This window comes from Canis lupus, chromosome 25, assembly GCF_048164855.1.
Source record: "Canis lupus baileyi chromosome 25, mCanLup2.hap1, whole genome shotgun sequence".
Lineage (NCBI taxonomy): Eukaryota > Metazoa > Chordata > Mammalia > Carnivora > Canidae > Canis > Canis lupus.
The window spans coordinates 40,545,675-40,566,589 of record NC_132862.1 but is presented as its reverse complement, the minus strand read 5'-3'; the positions used below and the strand labels follow the sequence as shown (position 1 = coordinate 40,566,589).

The window sequence follows — 20,915 nt, the reverse complement described above, 5'->3', positions numbered from 1 at the left end:
ATTTTGTAGTTGTAGCTCTTATGTTAAGGTCTTTGATGTATTTTGAGTTGATTTTTATATATGGTATAAGGCCAAGGTCCAATTTTATTCCTTTATATGTGGATCTTCAGTTCTCCCAGCATCATTTGTTGTAAACATTGTTATTCCCCATTAAATGATCTTGGCACTGTGTCAAAAAAAAATCATTTGATGATAGATACAGAAGTTTGTTCTGTTCCACTGGTTATATGTCTGTCTTTGTGCCATTGTTTTGATCTTGATTACTATAGCTTTGTAATAAGTTTTAAAATCAAGAGGTGAGACTTCGAAATAGTCGGAATAGTTTTTCTTTTCCAAAACAGTTTTGGCTATTTGGAGTCCCTGAAGATTCCATATGAATTTTAAGATGGTGTTTTTTGTACTTTTGCAGAATTCACCATTGGGATTTTGATAAGGATTGCATTAACCATAGATTCTTTGGGTAGTTTGACATCTTAACAGTGTTGTCTTCCACTGTGAATGTGCGATATGTTTCTATTTATTTGTTATCTTATTAAATTTCTTTCAACCCAGGCATTGGGTGTCTCAGTCAGTTAAACATCCCACTCTTGGTTTCAACTCAGGTCATGATCTCAGAATCATGAGTTCAAGCCCTCATTGGGCTCCACTCTCAGTTTAGAGTCTGCGTGAGATTCTCTTCTCCCTTTCTCTGCCCCTCTCCTCACTGTCTCTCTCTCAAATAAATAAATCTTTTTAAAAAATATCAGCAATGTTTTGTAGTTTTCAGTGCACAAGACTTTAGCCAATTCGGTTTGTTTATTCCTGAGTATTTTATTTTTTCTGATGCTCTTATAAATAATGGCTACTTAAAAAAATTTTTTTTTTGTAAGGCTTTTTTACATTCAATACACTTGGGATTTGCTTTGTTTTGTGGTGAGACATGAACCTTTTCTCCCTCCCTTCCTCTCTTTTTCTCACTTTAATAAAATGATTGTCTCAGCACCACTTATTAAATAATCTTTCAGTTCCCCACATATTTGTGGTAATACATTCATCCTATCCTAAATTCCCACTTTTTATAAGAATCTTTTTCTGAGTTACTCCTGTTGTATTGCTGATCTATTGATTCTTGTGTTCCTCCTTAGAATGGAGTGATGTCACTGAGAGTCCAGTCTTGGGAGTGGCCATGTACCAAGTGGCCACGCCATTTGATCATTTTCCCTTGCTCTCCATGTCCTTAAAGCTTTGGTCTTTTTACTTTCTGTGTTTGTTATCTGAAAAACAAGTGGCTACCTATTCACTTCCTCAGTGTCAGCTACATTTATTTCATTATTTCAGTTATGCAAAATGATTCTGCTAACCTGGAGCATGTTGAGATTGATGAGGCTTCTGGTTGTTGAGGCCTTGTAAGCATACTTCTCTTTCTTTTGCCAGATACTCGCTGGTTTGGTGGTGTACCTCTCATTTCCTTGGGCAAGAAGACTGTGAAACAACCAGTATATGTAAGTAGCCCAAATGGAGGGGCTTTGGCTGGATTCAGATTCAGGTGGTCAGTTTTCCAGTTTTATCCTAATCCTATAACTCTATCACTTTTTTCTTTTCAGTGTGCTTTAGCTACTTGTCTCTCAGTTTACCTAAGAGGTCCGTGTATTCTCTGTGTGTTCACTTGTTTGCTCATTGCTCATTTAAGAAAAATATATTGAATGTTCCAGGCACACTGTACATGTCACTGGGAATACAGAGATATGAACTAGGCACAAATTATTATCCTCACATTGGCCTCATCCAGGGGCAACTAGCAGAGCAATTGCCATGCAGTGTGGTAGTGCTTGTGATAGGGAGAGGACCTATATAATTACAGTAGAGTGATATCTAATCCAGACTTGGGGGTCAGCGACAGCTTCCCAGAGGAAACAACATTTAAGGTGAGACCTTAAAGATGACTAGCAGCAAGTCAGATGAAGAGGGTTAGGGAAGAGCATTCCATGCAGAGGGAATGGTGTGTTCAGAGTCTCAAAGGTAAGAGCATAGGTTCCATAGGTTAGGTTCCATATTATGTTGAAACCAGGGTATTTCATCTGTGGCACTGTACATTTTGGGCCAGTTATTTCTTTGTTGGAGAGCTGTTCTGGAATGTTTAGCAGCATTCCTGTCTGCTAGCCACCAGATGGCAGTAGCATAACGTCCCTAGTTGTGACAACTAAAAATACCTCCAGGCATTTGCCAAAAGTCCCTTGGGAAGCCCAAATCCCCCAGTTGAAAACCCTGAAATCATAAAATTATTATTTGGGAAAGTCAAACTGGTAGGATGTTGGCAGCTCCATGGGATTCAGCTTACTAATTTGTGATAGCATGGTAACAGCATTAGGATAAGTGGTAAGGGGTGAGATTGCAGAGATAGTGGACAAAAGTCCAATCAAAGGCCTTGACAGCTATCTGAGCATGAACATGTTCTGACCAGAAAAAATATTTAGGTGAACCTTCCAATATGTAGGTCATTTGAGCCCTTGAGAAGTGGGTTCTTTAAGGAACTTTCTGGAAACAATGCCATTATTTTAATTTAATCTTTTGCTTGGGGGTGGGAGGGGTGGGAAGTTGTGATTGATGCCACCTGATTTATTTCCTTCCTTCCTTCCTTCCTTCCTTCCTTCCTTCCTTCCTTCCTTCCTTCCCTCCCTCCCTCCCTCCCTCCCTCCCTCCCCCCATCTCTGTTTTTTCTTTCAACAATTACTTAAACATGTGTTACAATTTCCTACAGGTTGTAGATGTATCAAAAGGAATTGTTAATGCAATTAAGGATCCAGATGCCAAAGGGAAATCTTTTGCCTTTGTTGGGTAGGTGACTAGAGTTTGACTTTAAAATTGTGCTGAACAAATTGTAATGATTTACAAGAACGATAATGTCTAAACATGTCACTCTACACTTATTTGTTGCATTTTTAGTGTCTTTATTCAACTGTTTTTATTCCAGAAATTTTATTCCTTTAGCCCCAAGGTCAGTGTACCTCAAAGAGGTGTCCGGAGGGTACTATTGTCAGAATCTCCTGAATGGTTCTATTAGATCAGACTTTGAGCAAACCAGGGAATCTGCTTTAATAAGTGACTTTTCTGTCTGAAAACCACTGCTCTAGACTATTACATATACTTAGTCTGGTGATCACCAAGGATGATTTTGTACTACTCCAGTGATGTTTTTAACATATAAAAGGATGTTACTACAGATTCGAAAACACAGAATACTTTTTTTTTTAATTTTTTTTTTTTAATTTTTTTTATTTATTTATGATAGTCACAGAGAGAGAGAGAGGTAGAGACACAGGCAGAGGGAGAAGCAGGCTCCATGCACCGGGAGCCCGATGTGGGATTCGATCCCGGGTCTCCAGGATCGTGCCCTGGGCCAAAGGCAGGCGCCAAACCGCTGCGCCACCCAGGGATCCCCAGAATACTTTTAGAGAGTAAGAATAGTTGCAAAATCAAATTGCTTTTGAGAGTATTGCAATGCCCCAGAAAGCTTGGAAATGGCTGGTTTAGGGTACAGTTGCTATTCTTGTGCAAGATTGATCATTTAGGATATGCCCTCTTTGCTCTTTAGACAGATGGGGCACAGTTAAGCTATATGACTCACCTGAGTTTTATTAAATCTTGTCACAGCTGGGTTTAGGACCTTTTTTCTGACTTAACTATAATTAAAATTTAAGACTCAGTCCAGCAGACAGAAAAGTACCAAATCTACCTAATAATTGGCCCAGAACCCTGTCATTTTATGAAGCAAACTAATGATACCTATTGTTCCATGAAAGGTGAGGATCTGATTCAATTAAGTGATAGCTTAATTCTTAAGAAATATTTGCTTCCAGAGTAATGACACTTTTCTCTCTAAGCCAGGAAACATGGTATATATTCCCAGGATTTTGACTTCATATGAATTCATTTCAATATTATTATAGGCTTAATTTACTAAGATTTTTGTCAGTGCAAAAAACCATATTGTGTTTCCATATCTATTGGCTGCAAGATGTATGCCTCTCTCTGAGTTCCTAGTTCAGTATGTTAGCATGCAATCAGTAATATGCTCCAGGAGAATTAGCCCCCAAAAGTGTGTTCCTCTTAGGGTCCATAAATCACTAGACTCCAAGATACCTGACTTGAGTCAAAAGGTAGTTAGACTAGAATTCCAAAGAAAGGAACAGAAATGGCTTTACAGACTTTGCTTACTGCTTGGTGGAAATACTCTGGGAGGAGTTAGCTTTTTGCCTCTTTACCTTTGCTCAGCCCATTCCAGTCTCTGCTAGGCTGCAGTGCACCATACTTGTTTGGCATGTTGGTAGGAAAAGTAGTGCTAGGCATGGTAGCGTATGCATTTTGTGTATGTGAAACTAGATAGGCATCTGCATTTCTCTTTTTGTCTCTTTAGCCCAGGGGAAAACTTTGCTTATTGCTCATAAGACCTTAATTTTGGTCCTGGTTTTTTTTCATAGTTATTAATTATAGAACATTGGTCCATTCTATCATTCAGTCATTAAATACCTGGTGATAGACACACATATGCATAAAACTATGAGAACTAATAAAGTCAGCAGGGTCAGAAGGTACAGGATCAATATATAAAACTCGGTTTCCATATATTCACAAATGAACAATCTGAAAATAAAATGAAGAAAATAATTTTATTCACAATAGCAACAAAAAAGTAAAGTACTTACGTATAACTATGACAAATATAAAACCTGTATCCAGGAAATTGTAAAACACATTGAGGGACATTAAAGAAGAGTTCAATAAATAGAAAGACATCTCTTGGTCATGTACTGAAAGAGCCAATATTGTTAAAATGGCAATTTTCCCCAAATTCATGTATCTAGTCAACCCAATCCTATCCATATTCCAGCAGGCTTTTTTTTTTTTTAATTTTTTGCAAAAGTTAACAAATTAATTTTAAATTTATATGGAAATGCAAAGATCCACAATAGCCAAAACCATTTTGACAAAGAAGAAACTTGGAGCACTTAAATTTTTCAACTTCATAACTTACTCTAAAACTAGTTATAAAGACTGTGTGTGAGATGCTTGGGTGGCTCAGCAGTTGAGCGTCTACCTTTGGCTCAGGCTGTGATTCTTGGGTCCTGGGATTGAGTCCCGCATCGGGCTCTCTGCATGGAGCCTGCTTCTCCCTCTTCCTATGTCTCTTCCTCTCTCTCTGTTTCTCATAAATAAATAAATAGATTCTTTAAAAAAATACTGTGTGATGCTAGCATGAGAATAGAATATAGATGAATTAAATAGAATTGATAGTCTAGAAAGCAACCTTCATGTTTATGGATGATTGATTTTTTTTTAATTTTTATTTATTTATGATAGTCACACAGAGAGAGAGAGAGAGAGAGGCAGAGACATAGGCAGAGGGAGAAGCAGGCTCCATGCACTGGGAGCCCGATGTGGGATTCGATCCCGGGTCTCCAGGATCGTGCCCTGGGCCAAAGGCAGGCGCTAAACCACTGCGCCACCCAGGGTTCCCGATGACTGATTTTTGACAAAAGTGCTGTGACACCTCAGTGGGGAAAGGATAATCTTTTCCACAAATGGTCCTGGGAAATCCATTTGCAAAAAGGTAAACATAAGCCCTTAGCTTCACACAATAACATGAAAAAATTAACTCAAATTATATTAGAGACCTAAATGTAAGGGTTAAAACTATAAAACTGGGCAGCCCCAGTGGCACAGCGGTTTGGCGCTGCCTGAAGCCTGGGGTGTGATCCTGGAGACCCGGGATCGAGTCCCGCATCAAGCTCCCTGCGTGGAGCCTGCTTCTCCCTCTGCCTGTGTCTCTGCCTCTCTCTCTGTGTCTATGAATAAATAAATAAAATCTTTAACAAAAAAACTATAAAACCTTTGGAAGAAAACTAATCGTCTAGACTTTGGGCTAGGCAGAAATTTTTTTTTTTTTTTTAAGATTTTGTTTGTTTTAGAGAGACAGTGTGAGTAAAGGGAGAAGTAGAGGGGAAAGAAGAAGAAGGGTGAAGAATCACAAGCAGGCTCCATGCTGAGCATGGAATTGGACATGGAGCTCAATCTCACAACCCTGAGATTATGATCTGAACTGAAACCAGGAGTCATGCTCAACTGAGCCACCCAGGCACCCCAGGCAGAGATTTTTTAGATATGATATTCAAAGCCTACTTCATAAAAGGAAAAACTGATAAATTAGACTCCACCAACATGGAAAAGTTTTGTACTTCAGAAGGCAGCAGTAAGAAAATGATGTTGAGTGGAGAGATCATTGGCTAAAAGGCAGGGCAGGGTGGATCAGAGAGGTATGTGGAAAACTTGAGGACAGAGGAGAAGATTGGAAGTATTCCCTGGGAGCACAGAACACCTCCTAGGAGAGCATAGTAGGGTAGCAAAGCAGAACTGAGTCTTTTATCTGAAGGTAGGGGTCAGAAGGATAGGTGAAGCCAGATTGCCCAGCTCTGTTTTCTCTGCAACTCTGTCTTGCTGGGGTTCTGGTGCAAAGAAGGCAGACACTTGTATGAACCAGAGAAGGGACTATGCTGTGCTAGTATAGTGGAGAGGCAGCTGAGGGATAAGGTGTTGCTGAGGCTGTTTGCAAAGGAATGCCTATAATGTTGAACCATGAAACTGAAGCTGGAAAGGACACGGCTTCAGTGTACCTTTCTCTGTGAGCAGAGGCACTTGAACCGGTCTTTGAGTCACAGTTAATGGAACACAGAGTGCTTCAGAGAAGCTGAAGAGCCTTTTACATATAATTAATTTACCCTTGATACTGATACTGCTTGTCTTTGTAAAGATTACAGATTGTTCTTTGGCATAGTGTATATGCCCTATAGTGCTTCTTCCACATCCTTCTGGAACTTGAAGGAAGCTATCTAAGGCCTTTGTCTGATAGTTCCCCTGGCTGACGTTTTCATGTTTTTTGTTTTTGTTTGCTGAAATGTCAGAGTGAGGAGTGTCTCATTGAATCATACTCCTCTAACTTTCAGCTCTCATAGGCTTTCTGAGGCAAAGGGGACCAGGCAAAAACAGGTGAAGAGATATTAAAATGTATTATAAGCAATAATAATTATTAAAGCGAGGTTGTACCAGTACAAAACTATTCAGGTCTGTGGAATAGAAAATCTAGAAGCAGTCTCAAGCATGTAAGAATAAAGAATACAGTATGTGACATTTCAAAATATGGGGAAAGGGTAGATTATTCAGTAAATGGTATTATATCTTTACTTTATATCATTACAAAAATAGCTTGCAAAAGGAACATATGTTATGGATTAAAGAACCCCAAAACGTTAGAAAAAATATGTCGGATGGCTCAGTTGGTTAAGCGTCTGCCTTTGGCTCGGGTCATGACCCTGGAGTCCCAGAATTGAGCCCTGCATCAGGCTCCCTGCTGAGCAGGGAGTCTGTTTCTCCCTCTGACCTCCCCTTTGTTGTGCTCTCTCTCTCTCTCAAATAAGTAAAATCTTAAAAAGAAAAAATATGTGGGAATTTATGTCACTGGTGACTATAGAAGGATTTTCTAAATATGAAATCAAACCATAAAATAAATCAGAACTTTTGTTTAAGTGAAATGTTTAAACTTATATATGTCACAAAACAAACATTATAAAGCAAAATACAAACAGTAAAAAATATTGCCAACGGAATCATTAAAATATAAAGAATTCTTACAAATCATTCTTTATAGACAGAACTTAAGGAGGAAAGAGAGGAAAGAAAGAAGTATATGTAGCCAAAACTATATCAAGAAAAACCAATTAGGGATGCCTGGATGGCTCAGCAGTTGAGCATCTGCCTTTGGCTCAGGTCGTGATCCTGGGGTCCTGGGATCGAGTCCCACACCGGGCTCCCTCAGGGAGCCTGCTTCTTCCTCTGCCTGTGTCTCTGCTTCTCTCATGAATAAGTAAATAAAATATTTAAAAAGAAAAAGAAAAAATTAATCTCCAGGATTACAGTAATGCAAATTAGAATATTGAGGTACCTTTTTTACCTAGAAGATTGTCACAGTTTTATTTGCCTATTTTTATGACTAAACTCATTTTTGGTGAGGGGGCTGCTAGCATTTTATGTGAACTGATACGACGTTTTTGGAAGGCAGTTGGGAAGCATTCAATAAAAGCCTTAAAATTTTCAAGCATACTCTGTGCCAGTTCCACTTATAGAATACATCATAAATATATAGTTATGGATAAGTACAAATATTTACTATAAAAATGTTTACTATAAGTTGTTCATTAAAGCATGATCTTATAAAGGGAAAAAATATTTTTTTTTTTTGGGAAAAAAATATTTTTAATAGCTTAAATATCCTCCCCAAACTGGCATTTTATCAAATAGTTATTATTACACACAATACAATTTATGTGATTGTTAAACATGCACTAGAATATTGAGTGACATAAAAAGGTGATTGGGATTCAGTGTTAAATAAAAGACATTACAGAATAAGATGACCTCTGTAATCTTACATTTATAAAAGCAAAAAAAAATGTGCATATGTAAGGGGATAAGAAGGCTACATTAAGTATATTAGCATTGTCTTTGATGGGATTATGGGTGAGTTTTCTTTGTGCCAATCTGTATTTACTGCAGTGCATATGTTTTCTCTTTCATAAGGAAAATGCTATCTTGTTAAATTTAATTATTTATTTATTTTAAAAGATTTTATTTATCTATTCATGAGAGACACAGAGAAAGAGAAAGAGGCAGAGACACAGGCAGAGGGAGAAGCAGGCTCCATGTAGTGAGCCCGATGTGAGACTCGATCCTGGGACTCCAGGATCATGCCCTGGCCTGAAGGCAGGCGCTAAACCACTGAGCCACCCAGGGATCCCCCTATCTTGTTAAATTTAAAAAGAAAATTTGTAAGGAGCAAATAATTTGAAGAACTGTAATTTTCTTTTTATAGGCCCAATCGGTACCTTCTTTTTGACCTGGTGCAATATGTCTTTGCTATGGCTCACAGACCCTTCCTGCCGTACCCTTTGCCACATTTTGCCTATCGGTAAGTAAAGCATTTCTTTTTATGCCTTCTAAAATAGAGCTAACTTGATACATTTGTTTGTAATGCTCTCATTTAGGATTATAGGGAGTATGTTCATTACAGTAGAGCCTCTGAATCTCTAACTAGGAGGCACTCCTGATGTCTTGATCTTAAGTCTAGGACAGATCCAGAGGTGTCTAAGAAAGGGAAATGTGGATTCGTGTGGATGAGAAGAAAATGTGTTAAGAGATCACTCTGCAGCTCTTCAAATTCTCTCATTAGAAACCACTTAATTTTAATTTAGAGAAGTGTCTTGCTCGGCAGGTTGTATAAAGGAGCAATTAGATTTCCCTCTCTTTTCATGCCATCACCTAGATGTGGGAAAGGGATCCTTCTTTATTAAACCAGTATGATCATGCAGTTGGGGAAAGGAGCTGGGTTGATCAGACTTGACCTGTGGTTGCCGTATCTTCTTTCTTCTTGGCCTGCTTCTTGGTTCACTTCTTCCCTTTGCAGGTTTAGAATCTCAGAATCGTGTCACATGCTAGTGGTCTGGTCTGGGAGACTTTCACATCCAGTTTGTCAGGGATTGACTTAAAAACCAACGTGGCACTTTACCCCTGCACTCGTTCAATAAATATATCTTGAATGCCTACTATGTCTGAGGCAATGCACTTAGGGACTCAAGATATTACACTAGATCATCAGAAAGCTTGGGATCTAACACAGGTATCAGTAAAGTGTTGTTGGGTCAGGTTGTTTGAAATCTGAGACTGTGTATGTTCCTGGAGAAATTTTGATCAATCTTCAGCTTCCTTTTTCACTTTTTTATGCACATTGGAATGGTGTTTTTAAGTTTTTAAAAAGCTGTGGAACCTCATGTTCAGTGACCCACTAAAGGCCAACTAGGTAAATCAGATACCAGCAGAGCTGGTCTAACTATAGTGATGGGTGATACTCAGAGCATGTACTTCCAGCCTTCGCCCCCAGTGCTCTGTGGGAGCCTGGCTGCAGGCTGAAAACCACTGCCCGAGGATACTTAATGGGAACTTGGTGGCAGATAAAGAAAACTGTTTTCAGTAAGAATGGACAGATGGCATTAAGTGAGGCAGGCAGCTCTCCCGTCCTGTTGTTTAATGTTTGTTTCCTGATTTGAATCACATGTCTTAGGCTTCTCCTTACCTTTGAATTTTTTTGGTTCCCTTGGGGCCCCTGCTTTTAAGGATTACAATTTATATCTTGTGTACTACTCAGCTTGCTCTGCATCCTTAACAAAGCTTATTTGAATGTCCGAGTCTTAGATTAGATCAGATTGTACTGACTTCTATGGAAGTTGGATACTTAGTGTTTGTTTTGTTGGTAGTAATGACTTCATTTTAGTTTTCAATTCTGTAGAGAATAGGATTGCCACCAGTTAGGGCAGGCAGGCTAGGTTAGCTTGAAAGGAAAGGTAGCTTCACAGGTAGTGGTATCAGGATATTGGTTCTTTTCTTTTTTTTTTTTATAATGAATTTATTTTTTATTGGTGTTCAATTTGCCAACATACAGAATAACACCCAGTGCTCATCCCGTCAAGTGCCCCCCTCAGTGCCTGTCACCCATTCACCCCCCCCCCCCCGCCCTCCTCCCCTTCCACCACCCCTAGTTCGTTTCCCAGAGTTAGGAGTCTTTATGTTCTGTCTCCCTTTCTGATATTTCCCACACATTTCTTCTCCCTTCCCTTCTATTCCCTTTCACTATTATTTATATTCCCCAAATGAATGAGAACATATAATGTTTGTCCTTCTCCGATTGACTTACTTCACTCAGCATAATACCCTCCAGTTCCATCCACGTTGAAGCAAATGGTGGGTATTTGTCATTTCTAATGGCTGAGTAATATTCCATTGTATACATAGACCACAGCTTCTTTATCCATTGATCTTTTGATGGACACCGAGGCTCCTTCCACAGTTTGGCTGTTGTGGACATTGCTGCTATAAACATCGGGGTGCAGGTGTCCCGGCATTTCATTGCATCTGAATCTTTGGGGTAAATCCCCAACAGTGCAATTGCTGGGTCGTAGGGCAGGTCTATTTTTAACTCTTTGAGGAACCTCCACACAGTTTTCCAGAGTGGCTGCACCAGTTCACATTCCCACCAACAGTGCAAGAGGGTTCCCTTTTCTCCGCATCCTCTCCAACATTTGTTGTTTCCTGCCTTGTTAATGTTCCCCATTCTCACTGGTGTGAGGTGGTCTCTCATTGTGGTTTTGATTTGTATTTCCCTGATGGCAAGTGATGCAGAGCATTTTCTCATGTGCTTGTTGGCCATGTCTATGTCTTCCTCTGTGAGATTTCTGTTCATGTCTTTTGCCCATTTCATGATTGGATTGTTTGTTTCTTTGGTGTTGAGTTTAAGAAGTTCTTTATAGATCTTGGAAACTAGCCCTTTATCTGATACGTCATTTGCAATTATCTTCTCCCATTCTGCAGGTTGTCTTTTAGTTTTGTTGACTGTTTCTTTTGCTGTGCAAAAGCTTCTTATCTTGATGAAGTCCCAATAGTTCATTTTTGCTTTTGTTTCTTTTGCCTTCCTGGATGTATCTTGCAAGAAGTTACTGTGACTGAGTTCAAAAAGGGTGTTGCCTGTGTTCTCCTCTAGGATTTTGATGGACTCTTGTCTCACATTTAGATCTTTCATCCATTTTGAGTTTATCTTTGTGTATGGTGCAAGGGAGTGGTCTAGTTTCATTCTTCTGCATGTGGATGTCCAATTTTCCCAGCACCATTTATGGAAGAGACTGTCTTTCTTCCAGTGAATAGGCTTTCCTCCTTAATCGAATATTAGTTGACCATAAAGTTCAGGGTCCACTTCTGGGTTCTCTATTCTGTTCCATTGATCTATGTGTCTGTTTTTGTGCCAGTACCACACTGTCTTGATGACCACAGCTTTGTAGTACAACCTGAAATCTGGCATTGTGATGCCCTAGATATGGTTTTCTTTTTTAAAATTCCCCTGGCTATTCGGGGTCTTTTCTGATTGCACACAAATCTTAAAATAATTTGTTCTAACTCTGAAGAAAGTCCATGGTATTTTGATAGGGATTGCGTTAAACATGTAAATTGCCCTGGGTAACATTGACATTTTCACAATATTAATTCTGCCAATCCATGAGCATGAAATATTTTTCCATCTCTTTGTGTCTTCCTCAATTTCTTTCAGAAGTGTTCTATAGTTTTTAGGGTATAGATCCTTTACCTCTTTGGTTAGGTTTATTCCTAGGTATCTTATGCTTTTGGGTGCAATTGTAAATGGGATTGACTCCTTAATTTCTCTTTCTTCAGTCTCATTGTTAGTGTATAGAAATGCCATTGATTTCTGGGCATTGATTTTGTATCCTGCCACACTGCCAAATTGCTGTATGAGTTCTAGCAATCTTGGGGTGGAGGCTTTTGGGTTTTCTATGTAGAGTATCATGTCATCAGTGAAGAGGGAGAGTTTGACTTCTTCTTTGCCACTTTGAATGCCTTTAATGTCTTTTTGTTGTCTGATTGCTGAGGCTAGGACTTCCAGTATTATGTTGAATAGCAGTGGTGAGAGTGGACATCCCTGTCTTGTTCCTGATCTTAGGGGAAAGGCTCCCAGTGCTTCCCCATTGAGAATGATATTTGCTGTGGGCTTTTCGTAGATGGCTTTTAAGATGTTGAGGAATGTTCCCTCTATCCCTACACTCTGAAGAGTTTTGATCAGGAATGGATGCTGTATTTTGTCAAATGCTTTCTCTGCATCTAATGAGAGGCTCATATGGTTCTTGCTTTTTCTCTTGCTGATATGATGAATCACATTGATTGTTTTACGAGTTGAACCAGCCTTGTGTCCCGGGGATAAATCCTACTTGGTCATGGTGAATAATTTTCTTAATGTACTGTTGGATCCTATTGGCCAGTATCTTGTTGAGAATTTTTGCATCCATGTTCATCAGGGATATTGGTCTGTAATTCTCCTTTTTGGTTGGGTCTTTGTTTGGTTTTGGAATTGAGGTGATGCTGGCCTCGTAGAACGAATTTGGAAGTACTCCATCTCTTTCTATCTTTCCAAACAGCTTTAGGAGAATAGGTATGGTTTCTTCTTTAAACATTTGATAGAATTCCCCTAGGAAGCCATCTGGCCCTGGACTCTTGTGTCTTGGGAGGTTTTTGATGACTGCTTCAATTTCCTCCCTGGTTATTGGCCTGTTCAGGTTTTCTATTTCTTCCTGTTCCAGTTTTGGTAGTTTGTGGCTTCCCAGGAATGCGTCCATTTCTTCTAGATTGCCTAATTTATTGGCGTATAGCTGTTCATAATATGTTTTTAAAATTGTTTGTATTTCCTTGTTGTTGGTAGTGATCTCTCCTTTCTCATTCATGATTTTATTAATTTGAGTCTTCTCTCTCTTCTTTTTAATAAGGCTGGCTAATGGTTTATCTATCTTATTAATTCTTTCAAAGAACCAACTCCTGGTTCTGTTGATCTGTTCCACAGTTCTGCTGGTCTCGATTTCGTTGAGTTCTGCTCGAATCTTAATTAACTCTCTTCTTCTGCTGGGTGTAGGATCTATTTGCTGTTTTTTCTCTAGCTCCTTTATGTGTAAGGTTAGCTTTTGTATTTGAGTTCTTTCCAGTTTTTGAATGGATGCTTGTATTGCGATGTATTTCCCCCTTAGGACTGCTTTTGCTGCATCCCAAAGATTTTGAATGATTGTATCTTCATTCTCATTAGTTTCCATGAATCTTTTTAATTCTTCCTTAATTTCCTGGTTGACCCTTTTATCTTTTAGCAGGATGGTCCTTAACCTCCACGTGTTTGAGGTCCTTCCAAACTTCCTGTTGTGATTTAGTTCTAATTTCAAGGCATTATGGTCTGAGAATATGCAGGGGACGATCCCAATCTTTTGGTATCGGTTCAGACCCGATTTGTGACCCAGTATGTGGTCTATTCTGGAGAAAGTTTCATGTGCACTTGAGAAAAATGTGTATTCAGTTGAGTTTGGATGTAAAGTTCTATAGATATCTGTGAAATACATCTGGTCCAGTGTATCATTTAAAGCTCTCGTTTCAGGATCCCTGGGTGGCTCAGCAGTTTAGCGCCTGCCTTTGGCCCAGGGCGCGATCCTGGAGACCCGGGATCGAATCCCATGTCGGGCTCCCGGTGCATGGAGCCTGCTTCTCCCTCTGCCTATGTCTCTGCCTCTCTCTCTCTCTCTGTGTGACTATCATAAATAAATAAAAATAAAAGAAATACTTTAAAGCTCTCGTTTCTTTGGAGATGTTGTGCTTAGAAGACCTATCAAGTATAGAAAGATCTACATTGAAGTCACCAAGTATAAGTGTATTATTATCTAAGTATTTCTTCACTTTGGTTATTAATTGATTTAAATATTTGGCAGCTCCCACAATCGGGGCATATATATTGAGGATTGTTAAGTCCTCTTGTTGGATAGATCCTTTAAGTATGATATAGTATCCCTCTTCGTCTCTCACTACAGTCTTCGGGGTAAATTTTAGTTTATCTGATATAAGGATGGCTACCCCTGCTTTCTTTTGAGGACCATTTGAATGGTAAATGGTTCTCCAACCTTTTATTTTCAGGCTATAGGTGTCCTTCTGTCTAAAATGAGTCTCTTGTAGACAGCAAATAGATGGGTCCTGCTTTTTTATCCAGTCTGAAACCCTGTGCCTTTTGATGGGGTCATTAAGCCCGTTCACGTTCAGAGTTACTTTCGACAGATATGAGTTTAGTGTCATCATGGTATCTATTGAGTCCTTGTTTTTGTGGATTGTTCCACTGAACTTCTTCTTAAAGGGGAATTTTAAGAGTCCCCCTTAAAATTTCTTGCAGAGCTGGTTTGGAGGTCACATATTCTTTCAGTTGCTGCCTGTCTTGGAAGCTCTTTATCTCTCCTTCCATTTTGAATGAGAGCCTTGCTGGATAAAGTATTCTTGGTTGCATATTCTTCTCATTTAGGACCCTGAATATATCCTGCCAGCCCTTTCTGGCCTGCCAGGTCTCTGTGGAGAGGTCTGCTGTTACCCTAATACTCCTCCCCATAAAAGTCAGGGATTTCTTGTCTCTTGTTGCTTTAAGGATCTTCTCTTTATCTTTGGAATTTGCAAGCTTAACTATTAGATGTCGAGGTGTTGAACGGTTTTTATTGATTTTAGGGGGGGGAATCTCTCTATTTCCTGGATCTGAATGCCTGTTTTCCTTCCCAGATTAGGAAAGTTTTTAGCTATGATTTGTTCAAATACATATTCTGGCCCTCTGTCCCTTTTGGCGCCCTCGGGAACCCCAGTTAAACGTAGGTTTTTCTTTCTCAGGCTGTCGTTTATTTCCCTTAATCTATCCTCATGGTCTTTTAATTGTTTGTCTCTTTTTTCCTCAGTTTCCCTCTTTGCCATCAACTTGTCTTCTATGTCACTTACTCGTTCTTCCACCTCGTTAACCCTCGTCGTTAGGACTTCTAGTTTGGATTGCATCTCATTAAATTGATTTTTAATTTCTGCCTGATTGGATCTAAATTCTGCAGTCATGAAGTCTCTTGAGTCCTTTATGCTTTTTTCTAGAGCCACCAGTAGCTGTATGATAGTGCTTCTGAATTGGCTTTCTGACATTGAATTGTAATCCAGATTTTGTAACTCTGTGGGAGAGAGGACTGTTTCTGATTCTTTCTTTTGAGGTGAGGTTTTCCTTTTAGTCATTTTGCTCAGTGCAGAGTGGCCAAAAACAAGTTGTATTGGGAAAAGGAGAAAAAGAGAGAAAGAAGGAAAGAAAACAGAAAAAGAAAAAAGGAAGAAAAAAAGAGAAGAAAAAGAGAAAGAAAAAGAAAGAAAGGAAAAAAAAGGGTGGGGGAAGCAAACAGAAATCAAAAAGAAAAAAAAAACACGGGGCAGTATCTTCTGATTCTGTATACTTTAAGTCCCTTGACTTCCCCTGGAACTTGTCCGTCTAGCTGGTCTTCTCTGGGAGGGGCCTGTTGTGCTGATTTTCAGGTGTTAGTACTTGGGGGAGCTGCTGTGCCCCTGCCTGGTGCAGGGCTCAGTGGGGGTTGTTTACCCCGTGAGGCCCCAGGAGGAACAACCCCAGTGGCGGGGCCAGCTCTGGAGCCCTGGATTCAGCTCCCGCAGTAACTCTGGAGCTCTCCGTCTGCAGGGCCTGGAGGTTCCGGGGCGGGGCCGCTGATCTGCTCAGCTCGGGGCAGGAGCGTCCTTGCTGTCCTGGGCCCTCCAGGCCTCTGCCTGTCCCGGGGAGGCCGGATCCTGGGCTGTGTCCCGGCGCCCTGTGCTCCGGAGCCTGCGCTGTTGGATTCGGGCTCCCAGCCGCGCAGCTGCCTCCAAGGAGCCGCAGCCCGAGCCCCTCTGAGCTGCTCCAGGTCCAGCCGTGCACGCTGCAGTCTTTTAGGGAGCTCGGCCGCGGGGTGTGGTGCACTCTCCTGGGGCGCAGGTGTCTGTTACTGTCCCAGGGAGCCCGAGGGCATCCCCGCCCTCCTGGGGTCCTGCTCTAACTCCCTGCGGGCGCCTTTCTGCCAGGGAAGATTGGTGAAGCTCCTGCTTCTCAGGGACGGGGCTCTCCTGTCCTGGGGGCACTCGCCCCGGCCTCAGCCCCGCTCCTTGCGGGGCCCCTCCACCTTGGATGCCTTTTGTTTCTTTATTTCTTTTCCCCCGTCTTCCTACCTTGATAGAAGCACGAACTCTTCTCACTGTAGCATTCCAGCTGGTCTCTCTTTAAATCTCAGGTCGAATTCGTAGATTTTCAGGATGATTTGAAGGTTATCTAGGTAATTTGGTGGGGACAGGTGATTTGGGGACCCTACTCTTCAGCCATCTTGCCCCTCCTCCGGTTATTTTCTTAAAGACAAAACAAAACAAACAAAACAGAGAAATCAGTGAACGCCTGCCTCTACAGCAGCTTTTCCCCTGGTGCATCCTGCAGGTTAGCTTGAGTATTACGTCTGGAGACCCTTACCATATGTGCCGTATTTATTCCTTTTTCTAGGTGGGTGGCACGACTCTTCGAAATGAGTCCATTTGAACCCTGGACAACAAGGGATAAAGTGGAGCGGGTGAGTATGTGTGATGAACATCTGCCTGGGCAGGTACCTACAGAGATGGATAAGTCAGAATTGATTTTGTTTGCTGGCTTAGGTTATTTTCATGATCTTGTCTATTATCCTTCTATATGAGGCAAGCCCTGAGGCTTGGGCCATGAAATGTACCCCACCTCCTGCTCCAGCTCTGGGGGTGTTCCTCAGCTTCTCTCAGACTTCACCTGTTTTCCTTCTCTGCTGGATCATTCCAGCAGCACACAGACATGCCCTAGGCTCTAGTTTTTCAAAAACAAAACCCTTTCTTCTCTCTTGTCCCTTCCAGCTACCATCCTGTTTGTCTGTGTCCATTTGGGTCATAACTCTTCAGAAGAGCTGTCTATTCCTTTTTTTTTTTTTTTTAAGATTTTATTTATTTATCCATGAGATAGAGTGAGAGAGAGAGAGAGAGAGAGAGAGAGAGAGAGGCAGAGACACAGGCAGAGGTAGAAGCAGGCTCCCTGCAGGGATCCCAATGCGGGTCTCCAGGATCACGCCCTGGGCTGAAGGCGGTGCTAAACCACTGAGCCACCCAGGCTGCCCAAGAGCTGTCTATTCCTGCTGTTAACAGTTGCTTCCCTCAGTCTTTTTTTTTTTTTTTTTTTTTTTTTAACATTTCATGAAATCTTTAATGAAATTGGGGGAGGGGCACAAACAGAAGGGCGGGGCAATGGGGACAGGCCTGGGGGCAAGGGGCACAGGGCTGGGCAGGGCAGGGGGCTCTCCTCTTCCCTGCAGCAACCCTCTGCTTCCCTCAGTCTTTCTCACCTACTCTGTTCAGGGTTTTCCACCTGTTTCTCCCCACAAACTGCTCTTTTCCAGACTATCTATGATCACCACTTCTCTCCCTGAACCCTCATTTGCCAGTTTGTTCTCTGGCTGTCCCCATATTCCCTTGCTCTTCCTTGTCTCACTTGACCCTGCCTTTTGGTTTCCCTTCCTGGTTTACCCCCCTCTCCCTGAGGGGACCCAGCCCTTAGCCTTTTATGTATCTCTGCTCATTCTCTGAATGACCCTCCCCATGTTCCCTGCCCCAGCTGCTGCCTGCAAGCTCATGGCTGCATTTTTGTCTCCATCTTTGAACTGTCCCCCACCCTCCCCAGTTGCAGTCCCTTACATCTATTTGGGTCTCACACAGTTTTCTGAAACGTATAGATCTCCATAAATAGAATTACAAGCCTACTTCTCTCCTGGGCTGTCTTAATTAATGAGATCGTTGTTCTCTCTGTTGCTCAAGCCAAAAATCTAGGAATTCTCCCTCAATTTGTTCCTTTCTCTTACCAGTCTAAACCAGTAGAGTCCAGTATAACTTCCTGCAGTGATGGAAAGTTCTGTAATCTGCAGTGTTCAAAACAAAGCAACTAGCAACATGACTAGCAGAAATAAGATTTGAAGTTTATTTAATTTTAATTAAATTTCAGTAGAAAATTACCATATTGGGCCAGTGGCTACTATATTGGGCAGCATAGCTGTGGACCATCAGCCAGTATTATTCAGGCAGCCCTCAAAATATATGACAGATCTTACTACTCCTGCCTCTCCAGGCCCCCCCCTTTTTTTCAAGTTTTTATTCTAAAAATGTAGGTAATAGTATTAGACAATTTGGCTTAAAGAAAGATCTCCACTCTGCCCACCTTAATCTAAGTAGGTCAATTATTCCTTTCTCATTCTGTTGATCAGTCTCGGGCTGCCTCTCTTGTCTCTCTAGAGAGTTGTGTTGGATTCCAGAGCTCTGGTTCTCTGTCTTGCTGTCTCCCACACTGCATGTAGAAGTGTTTTGAGGAAGGATACAAAGTAATCTCTACCTTTGAAGATCTATTGACCTTTTCTCAACAGAAACAGCCAAATTATCCTCTAAAAATTAAAATATAGAGGAGATGGGACAGTAGTCCTCAGGGAACAAATGTGAATGGGCAGGTGTTATCCTCCCCTCTGACAGGCCATGTCTGGAAAGCTGAGACTTTTTTCAAGATATCCTTGCTATGTTCATGAAAGATTAGATAGGAAGACTGACTCGGAACACTTGAATGTATTTTATGTGAATGTACCTCTTACATTGATAATGGAGCAGGCGTTGATACTTTAGGCTGAATGGGCTTTGCATTTGGAGGCTGCCTCACAGCCCTCTGGTAAAAATTATAGACTTTGTCAGGTGGGGAGGATGAAGGAGCGTGCAGCCATATATGCAAGTTGATTCTCTTCATATGCTTGTGGGTGGTCTGGGATCGTGGAAGTCTCCAGCTCATTCTCTACAAACAAGATGGGTTTGGTGTTTTAGATCTCTGCTGAGCATCAGGCAACCAAGTGAAGTACAGTAGGAGCACAAAGATTATCTCTTAATGAACAAGGAACCAATGCTAATTATCGCCTTAATTCAACAGTGCAAATGGAAGCAGAAAGCCCATGCACAAGGGAGAATTGGGGAAGGGACTGGTTCTGCATTAGCCCCTATTTTATTTTCTTCCTGGACCTCCCATGAAGCTACCCTGACAGTGATGACTGGTGCTTCTCCATTGCAAATTGATTTCTGTTTCAATCTGGAGCCAGTGTTCTATGTTTGTGGGTAGTGCTGGGGACCTTTGTGCTGATATTTGATGGCCTTGCCTTTTTCCTTCCCTGAAACTCTTTTTTTCCTGTGGTCTACTTTTGGTGAGGTCCAGGAATCAAAACCAGCTACCTGTCCTTTGGAGACAAGTCTCGGTAATAGAACTTAGGGCCACTTAAGTATTTCAGGGTTTGGTGAGGTAGTGCTTTGTGTTCTTGGTCAGTTCTCAGAGTTCCGTGGTTCTGTGTATCCACAGCTTCACATCACAGACATGATATTGCCTCACCTGCCAGGCTTGGAAGACCTGGGAATTCAGGCCTCACCCCTGGAGCTCAAGGCCATTGAGGTACTGCGGCGCCACCGTACTTACCGCTGGCTGTTGTCCGAAATTGAAGACGTGAAGCCGGCCAAGACTGTCAACTTTTAGCTGCCCCTGTGATGCCCTGGAGTTTTGGTGGTCAGTCAGGTTGCCTGGCTGGTGACTAGCCCACTTTCTTCAGGGAATCCTGTATATAGTGAATAAGATCCCTCTATTAAAGCATCTGAGGATAAATTTTGCTGCAACTTTCTGTCTTCATTTGTCAAATGAGAAATTCAGTCATTTAGAATTTGAACATAATTTCTTTAAATATGTATTTAATAATGACATATATATTATTTATTTTCTGAAATTTTGAGGGATTTGAATTTCCCTTTGTCAGGCTTTTCCTGGCATATGTTTTGGAAGACACAGACCCCTTTTTAATATCAAAATATTGTGATGATCCCCCGGTGATGTATGATTGTCAACTAATATCCATTAGTTGAGAAAATATATAGTGTTGCATAACTAATCTGCACGTACTCACATTTAAGGTATTTTAAAAAAATTTATCTTAATGACATCTGCCTACACTTAAGAAAATAGTCCATACAGGTAAAAACATCATCTGTATCTATGAGTTCTCAAACTACTTGCAGTAATTCCACAGACCTCTGCTTGTGTCTGAACTCCCCAAGGCCTTTGCCCTGCTGCCATTTGGAAATGAAGAGATGATTTCAGATCCGTGGTTGTGGATGGATCATCTCTGGTGCAGAGGCAGTGCCACAGCCTCTCTTCAGTAATGCCGATGCTTAGGAATTAGAACTTTTTATATAAGTTGTTAACATCACAGCCAAGATCCACATGAACATGTGGTGTAGTGTAGGCAAATCCCTCAGTGCCATATGATTAAGAACTCACGTAATTTCTGGTGAAGCTGACACGCTGCCATTTTAGGTGACCCAGGGTTGGTCACTGCATTCCACTTCAGTGC

General features: G+C 41.1%; 1 protein-coding gene across 1 annotated transcript in view; it reads left to right on the top strand.

The window, feature by feature from the left end:
• NDUFA9 (NADH:ubiquinone oxidoreductase subunit A9) overlaps window positions 1–20,173 on the top strand; it is a 40,918-nt gene extending 20,745 nt beyond the window's left edge. Inside the window, exons 7-11 of the mRNA XM_072799309.1 lie at window positions 1,414–1,481; window positions 2,738–2,814; window positions 8,900–8,995; window positions 16,988–17,054; window positions 19,877–20,173. Coding sequence (XP_072655410.1) covers window positions 1,414–1,481; window positions 2,738–2,814; window positions 8,900–8,995; window positions 16,988–17,054; window positions 19,877–20,047 — 479 coding nt within the window. The 3' untranslated portion in view covers window positions 20,048–20,173. The remainder of the gene's footprint in view (window positions 1–1,413; window positions 1,482–2,737; window positions 2,815–8,899; window positions 8,996–16,987; window positions 17,055–19,876) is intronic.
• The last annotated feature ends 742 nt before the right edge of the window (window positions 20,174–20,915 follow it).